This window comes from Gadus chalcogrammus, chromosome 20, assembly GCF_026213295.1.
Source record: "Gadus chalcogrammus isolate NIFS_2021 chromosome 20, NIFS_Gcha_1.0, whole genome shotgun sequence".
In the NCBI taxonomy this organism is placed as follows: Eukaryota; Metazoa; Chordata; class Actinopteri; order Gadiformes; family Gadidae; genus Gadus; species Gadus chalcogrammus.
In genome coordinates this window covers 12,105,064-12,112,563 of record NC_079431.1, presented here as the reverse complement: position 1 = coordinate 12,112,563, position 7,500 = coordinate 12,105,064, and the positions used below count along the sequence as shown (strand labels likewise).

At 50.9% G+C, this 7,500-nt stretch overlaps 1 protein-coding gene across 1 annotated transcript in view; it reads left to right on the top strand.

Annotated features, from left to right (window-relative positions):
• LOC130373767 (glutamate receptor ionotropic, NMDA 2D) overlaps positions 1-7,500 on the top strand; it is a 36,660-nt gene that overhangs the window by 5,718 nt on the left and 23,442 nt on the right. The window contains exons 4-5 of the mRNA XM_056580400.1: positions 1,254-1,520; positions 6,092-6,420. Coding sequence (XP_056436375.1) covers positions 1,254-1,520; positions 6,092-6,420 — 596 coding nt within the window. The remainder of the gene's footprint in view (positions 1-1,253; positions 1,521-6,091; positions 6,421-7,500) is intronic.

Genomic DNA, 7,500 nt, shown 5'->3' with positions numbered 1-7,500 from the left:
TTTGCGTTGACTGACGGCCAAGGTTGTCCCCTGCTGAACCTGATGCTTGTTTTCAATAACTGCAGTTTGTTCTCTGCAAACCATATACGTATTCACTTGTTTCAGTGGGGTCTCGTAACTAGGGATCGGTGTTACATGAAGACCATTACCATCATCAACATTATCATTTAACGTCTAACTTCTCTTAGTGTTGAATTTGGTTTAGAAAAGTGAATCATGTTCCCTCTTTCAAGCCAAACTCCCACATAGTCCAGACGCTCAATACAGACGGACCTGTTCCCCTTCCAGATCTTGTTAATGTTGATAGTACAACATTAATCCATCATAGAGCAGTCATCATCACTGGATACTAAAACCCACCGGAGAACGGTTTGAAATAACTCCATTGAGGAGAACCATCAGGTTTAATACCGGGTTGAAATGTTAGACACTCCATGGCATTTCATATGCTGTGCGACGGATGTCCTCTCCGTGACAGTTGTATATATGTGACAATGGAGGTGAAAGGCATCATGGGAGATAGGGGGCGGTAGCCAGAAGGTCAAGGTCTGCGGTCCGCCGGGATGCTGCCGTGTTTGATCTGTAAATGGCAGCAAACTGGGCGGCTGTTACTGCCTCTGATGTTCTGGAGGAGGGTGGGTTACGCATGTGCATGTTTGTACTGTGTAACTTGTGCGTGGGTGTTTGTGTCTGTTTGTGAGTGTGCGCGGGTGTGAGGGTGTGTGTGTGTGCGCGTGCGTGTGTGCGCGTGAATTTGTGTATGCGTGTGGCGTGTGCACGTGTGTGTGTCAGTCAGATGAACCAGGAAGGTTTTAACATGATCCTACTGAAATAGCCAAAAAGCAACCAATGAACAAACAACAATAATTATTGTACCTCTTTTGACTCTTGAAGGGCGAACATTTTTGACACTTCCATGATCTTCCTAGTATTCATCTTCCCCTCCCTGATAAAAGTCAGCCTTTCAGAGCACCCTTTTCCCCCTGCAGTTCTGTGGAGGCTTCACACTGCATCTCTTGTTGCGTTGGCCCTGTGGCTGTCTCACGTTTTATACTCCATTAAAACATGCATCTCTGGTGCTACACTGAACGCACTCCTTCTGTGTACTGCCAGAGAAGCTAGCCCGGACCGTTGCTGTTGTTTTTGTGTGTGTGTGTGTGTGTGTGTGTCTGTACACTGAACAGAATCATACTGCTCTCCCCCCTCCCTCCTCCTCCCTCCCTCCCCCTCCCCTCCCCTCCCCCCTAAATCAGGAGACAGGCTCCATCTTTCTCCAGTTCAGCTCCTCCACCGCCCTCCAGCTGGAGGTGATATTCGAGGTGCTGGAGGAGTACGACTGGACGGCGTTCTCTGTGGTCTCCACGCGTCACCACGGCTACCAGGACTTCCTGTCGGTGGTCGAGGGCCTGACGGACGGCTCCTTCATCGGCTGGGAGAAGAAGAGCGTGGTGATCCTGAACGTGACCGACGACCCGGGGGGCGCGCGCACCCGCCGGCTGCTCAAGGAGAACGAGGCGCAGGTGAGACAGGGGGGGAGGGAGGGGTTAGGGGAGAAGGGGGTGAGGAAAGGGGAGGAAGTGGCGGCGGCAGCGTGGTGGCGGTGGTGGTCGTGGTTGTGGCGGTGGCTATCGGCTGTTTTTCCTTCCTTTTTCGTTCCCTCCCTCTTCCTCTCCACACCTCTCTCTCTCTCCCCTCTCTCCTCTACGCTTCTGCTCTCCTCCCCGTCCACGTGTCACCTGGCGAGGGATATAAGAACACTGCCACAGTACAAGCAGACACCATGGGTCCTTCTGATTGGCTGGCGGGGCTTCTAAGTGTGACACGCTGTAACAGGTGTTGTGGTGTGCAGAGCCAAAACGCTGCAGCCTTCTGTTGACGAGAGCGGAGGTTGGAAATATTGTCATGCAAAAATCGGACTAAATTTAGCTTCAGCCTTTTTTTCAGGGGCTGGACCCTAGCGTGGCACAATTCGCTATTTTGATCGATGCCATATAGACCTGGCTGATTTCAATTGGCTGTTTTGTGCACAACTTTTGCCAAGGTGACGAACCTCCGTCCTTAAACCGATAAATCCCTCTGATTAGGCGCGTCAAACCCTGTCACTCTAACTTGTGTGATTGGCTGGTGGTTTTGATTATGCAAATACACTCCCACCCTTGAAATTCACATCTCGGATACACTGTCCTTTACCAAAGTGACTCATGTTTTCAGACTGTACTGCTGGCATGTTCCATTTCTTCACATGAATGAACCCTTGTTCTATCTCGCTCTCTCGCTCTCTCGCTCTCTCGCTCTCGCTCTCTTCCTCATCAAACATTAATTCTTTACTTATTCTCCTTCCCCTCTGTTCTCTCGTCTTTCAAACACACGTTCTTCCATCCCTCTGCTTGCCCACTCGGTTCCTTCCAACACCTTCCATTAAGTCCTATCCCTCCCTCAAATCTTGCCTCTTCAATTTTTTAACTCCCCTTCCTGTTCTTCCACCCCTCTCCTCCTCCTCTCCTCCTCTCGCTCCCCCACCCCACCCCCCTCTTGCTTCGTTCTCTCTGGCAATTCTTTGCCCAGAGACAAGGCCTTCCTCCCCTTCTCTCTCTCTTCCTCTCCCTCTCTCTCTCTTTCTCTCCCACCGCCCTCCTCTTCCATCTCTGCCTCTCTCTCTGTGACCGGTGTTACTCTCACCTCAATCTCCGTATGGCCAGCTATCCCTAACTCCCGCGGCCCCTTTGTCCATCTCTGATGCAGCATGTTCCCCTCAGTCACTGGAACTGCCCGCCCTCACATCACTTCAGTCTGGGTCTCAATGTCATCGCTGATGTCCCAGCATGTCCACTGCAGCTCTCTGTTTGTATATGTGTGTGTGTCTGTATGTGTATGTGTGTATGTGTCTGTGTGTGTGTGCGTGTGCGTGTATGTCTTTCTATGTGTGCCGCTGTCTATATGTGCGAGTTTATTGGCTTGTTTTTTCTTGAAAGCATGTCATGATCCTATGTGTGTTTGTGTGTGTGAATGCACTTTTGTGTGTGTGTGTGTTTGTGTGTGTGTGTGTGTGTGTGTGTGTGTGTGTGTGTGTGTGTGTGTGTGTGTGTGTGTGTGTGTGTGTGTGTGTGTGTGTGTGTGTGTGTGTGTGTGTGTGTGTGTGTGTGTGTGTGTGTGTGTGTGCTCGTGCTTGTGCCTGTGCATGTGTATTGGATTCCTTAGGCTCCACACCGCTAGTGTCAGTGTTAATATAACATACTGCCTGCAGCAGGTTGCCTATACGCAGTGCTGACGTTAACCCCTGCCTCTCCTCGCTGTACTCTCTGCCTGTTCTAACACCCTCATCTTTGTCCCTCTCTATTTGGCTAGCTTTTTTTCTTTATCAGAGGTTTAATAAATGCTTGTGATGGCTTAGTGAAGCTGCATATGTTTCCATTACAGGCTGTTTTCCTTGTCTATCTCTCTCTCTCTCTCTCTCTCTCTCTCTCTCTCTCTCTCTCTCTCTCTCTCTCTCTCTCTCTCTCTCTCTCTCTCTCTCTCCCTCTCCCCTCTCTCTCTCTCTCTCTCTCTCTCTCTCTCTCTCTCTCTCTCTCTCTCTCTCTCTCTCTCTCCCCTCTCCCCTCTCTCTCTCTCTCTCTCTCTCTCTCTCTCTCTCTCTCTCTCTCTCTCTCTCTCTCTCTCTCTCCCTCTCTCTCTCTCTCTCTCTCTCTCTCTCTCTCTCTCTCTCTCTCTCTCTCTCTCTTTCTGTAACCCATGTTGGATAATGTGTTTTACATTGTAGGCTGCCACAGGCCCGCTGATCGATTTGCACTCAAATCTCTCCCTCTCTCTCCCTGTCTCCCCTTTTCTTCCATTTCTCTTCCAGCTTCTGCCATTGTATATTCGTCAGTTTATCTCCGGCTTCTCCTCTGTCTTTCCCTTTCTTGAGAGTGTTTTCTATTCATTTCTTCCTGTGGGTTCCTTCGGTAGAGAGTGTCGGTGCCTGTTTATAACTGGGTTCTTCTCTCCTTCCTGTTAGAGTCAGCCAAGCCTGCTTCTCTGTTTGTTGCTCTCCCTCCCTCTCTCCTCCCTCCCTCCCCCCTCTCTCCGTTTCTCTCCCCCCTGTGTCTGTCTGTCGCTCTCATTCCCGTCCTAATTCACTGGAGGTTTATTGGCACACAGGCTTAATTGTTTTGCCAACCCATTACAGTTCAAAATTCAATGAAGACGCAATTCTCAAAATGTGCTCCCACTCTGCTTTTTCCAACTACTGTCCTGCTTGAAACAGCCGTCATCCTCCATCGCACCCCGGCTTTTCCTCACCGCCGGACTCTGTTTTTAGTTCTCCTTTCTCTGTGTCCTTGGGTGGTGTTTTTTCAGCATTTAACCCCACTCCCCCTTCTCTCTTAACCTCCCACCCCACAGACCCTTGGTCTTCGCACTGTCCAGCACTCTTCTATCGCTCTGTCGCTCTACTTCTCTCTATATCTATCTCTCTCTCCCTATCTTGCTGTCTCTCTATCTCTGTCTCTCTGTCTCTCTATATCTCACTGTCTCTCTCTCTCTCTCTCTCTCTCTCTCTCTCTCACTCTCTCTCTATCCCTCTATCTCTCTTTGTCCCGCTCCCTTGTCAATCCTCCACAACCAACTCTCTCTACCCTAAGAAACCCTTGTTGGTTCAACTCCCTCCTCACACCCTCACCTCCAGCTACAGCAAGGAATTGATTCCATCTTGTTGATAGCTCTCTCACTCTCTCTTTGTCTCTCTCCCTCTCTCTCTGTGCTGCCTCATTCCTTGTGTGTGTTTCCGTCGTAAGCTCTTCTCTGTTTCTCTCTTTCTCCCTCTCTCTCGCTGCTTTTCCTTTCATTCTCCTCTTTAACTTCCCTCTCATTCCTCTTGTGTGTGTTTATCTAGTTCTCTCCCCCTCTCTCCCTCTCTGCATTGATGCTTGACGTCTCTCTCCCAACCAAACCCGTTGTTGTCACAAACATCTTTTTATCTCTCTACTCCCTGACCTCACCCAAGAATATGTCAAACTCCACATTCTTTTCTCCCCCCTTCGTTCTCCTCAGACTACTCTGTTCCCCCACCTCGCAGTACTTCCTGTTTCTCTTCCTGCTACTCATCCTCCTGATATCCCTCATGGCCAAAGTGAACCATTTTTAACGAACAACATTAACCATGATTTAACCATTCCTCAAAATCACTGCTTGCTCTTAAGCCAGAGAGAAAGACACACATACACAGAGACACGAGTCTGTGTGCGTGTGTCTCTCCCTCTCTCTCTCTCCCTCTCTCTCTATATATATATATATATATATATATATATATATATATATGTGTCTCTCTTTCTCTCTCTCTCTCTCCCTCTCTCTCTCTGTGAAATGTCATTGTCTCTCAGTCGGTCCCTGCCATCTTGTTCCACTCCTGTTTTCTTTGTTCATTATTGTATCCTGTTTCATCAGGACCGAGCTCATTAAGGAAAGTCGCACACCTCCTGGTTAGGAGGGCGTCACAAAAACCACACACACGTGCACACACACTCAAACACACATATGCTGTCGTCCCCTTTTTCCTGTGTGTGTGAGTGTATGTGTGTCTGTATGTGTACAACTGTGTGTGTGTGCATGTGTGTGTGTGTGTGTGTGTGTGTGTGTGACTCTCGCTCACCCTCCCTCATCCCTCTCACTCCTACTACTAAGCTTGTCCTATATTTCCTGTCACCCTTAAACCTTATCTCACCAGCTTAGGAGACACACACTACACACACTCTCACACACACACACACACACACAGACAACCCCCCCCCCCCCCCACACACACACACACATCATATAAAACACACACCAGCGCACATCAACTCTTTTGATCTCCCATCCCTTCCTCCTCCCCATCCTCTGTCTCACTCTGTCTCCCCCTCCTTATCTCACTAGCATGTGTGTGTGCGTACGTGTGGGGTGTGCACATGTGTGTGGGTGTGCTTACCTGTTTGTGTGCACATGTGTGTGTGTGTGTGTGCGCGTGCGTGCGTACGTGTGTGTGTGTGTGTGTGCACATGCGTGTGTCTGTGCGTGCGTGTGCGTGTGAGTCCACCCTCCGTCTCCGTTCCCTACCTTACTCCCCTGTGTCCTCCAGGTGCGTCTGCTCTACTGCTCCCAGGAGGAGGCCGAGATGGTGTTCCGGGCAGCCTCGGCTGCGGGTCAGGCCGGCGCCTCACACATGTGGTTCGCCGTGGGGCCCGCCCTCGCGGGTCTGGGTATGGACAACCTGCCGCGGGCGCTGTTCGCCGTGCGGCCGCAGGGGTGGCGCGACGAGCCCCGGCGGAGGATCGCTCGCGGCGTGTCGGTGCTGACGCACGGGGCCGTGGCGCTGCGCAAGGACTACGGGACCACGGGGAGCCCCAACTTTGTCAGCAACTGCATGACGGACGCCAATCAGACCCAGCGGCTGCGCGGCCGCATGAGGTGAGGCAGTGATAGGGCGAGAGACAGAGAGCGAGAGAGAGAGAGAGAGAGAGAGAGAGAGAGAGAGAGAGAGAGAGAGAGAGAGAGGAGAAGCGAGAACGAGAGAGAGAGAGAGAGAGAGAGAGAGAGAGAGAGAGAGAGAGAGAGAGAGAGAGAGAGAGAGAGAGAGAGAGAGAGTGACAGAAACTCATGTTTATGACTTAAATTTGTTCGCATTCATAAATAACTAAAACTTCATTCCAATTGAAAAGAAAAATTCTCAATATCGGCTTGGACCAAGAATGTTTTATCATAGTCAGAGCAAGAGAGAAAAAGAGAGAGCTAATATATGAGGGGTTTAGCTCCAAAATGGCTAGACTAAAGAGCAGGAGAAGACATTGGGGATGGGTGGTGGGCGAGGGCGGGGGTAAGAGGGGGGCCGGGGGGCCGGTTAGAGGTGGCCGCTGGTCAAAGGGTCAGGGAGCAGGCACAGCGGGAGTACCGGAATTTTGGAACTGGCTATCAACCACACAAAATAGATGCTTTTGGTGTGTGCGGCTGCATGTTAGGGAAATTACCCCAGCATCTGTAGCCAGCGGAGCCTGTCTCATGTATATTAATGAGACAACCCCTCAATATATTCCTCTAAGTCTGTGCAAGCAGGCAGCAGAGCGCCGTAACAGGTAGCCTGCTAATTCCATCCGGCAGTTATCCCTCTCTCCCCGTCTACCGACGGCCCCCAGCGGGCTCTGCGGGGCCCGCATTGTTCCACGGCGTTTAGGACCGGGGGGAAGAGAGAGGCTCATCAAGTGTACGTTTTAAACATGTCTGAAAAAAGAGGAGGAGGTTTTAGGGCTGTCAGTTGAGCTCCGAGTTAAGGGATCCCGGACACGGAGCACACGCCAACGCTCGACGACAACCCCAGGAATTATCCCTCCTTCCCCTCGCCGAGCCACGGCCCCCAACAAGAGGGAGAGGGGGAACAACATTTGTGGGGGTTTGGGATTATTTTTCTGCACTGCTGCCTGCTGTTCACTGTCTGTAACTGCAAGCCGCCACTCCATCTGTGCCTCGCTCTCTCTCGTCAAACACAAAGCCATC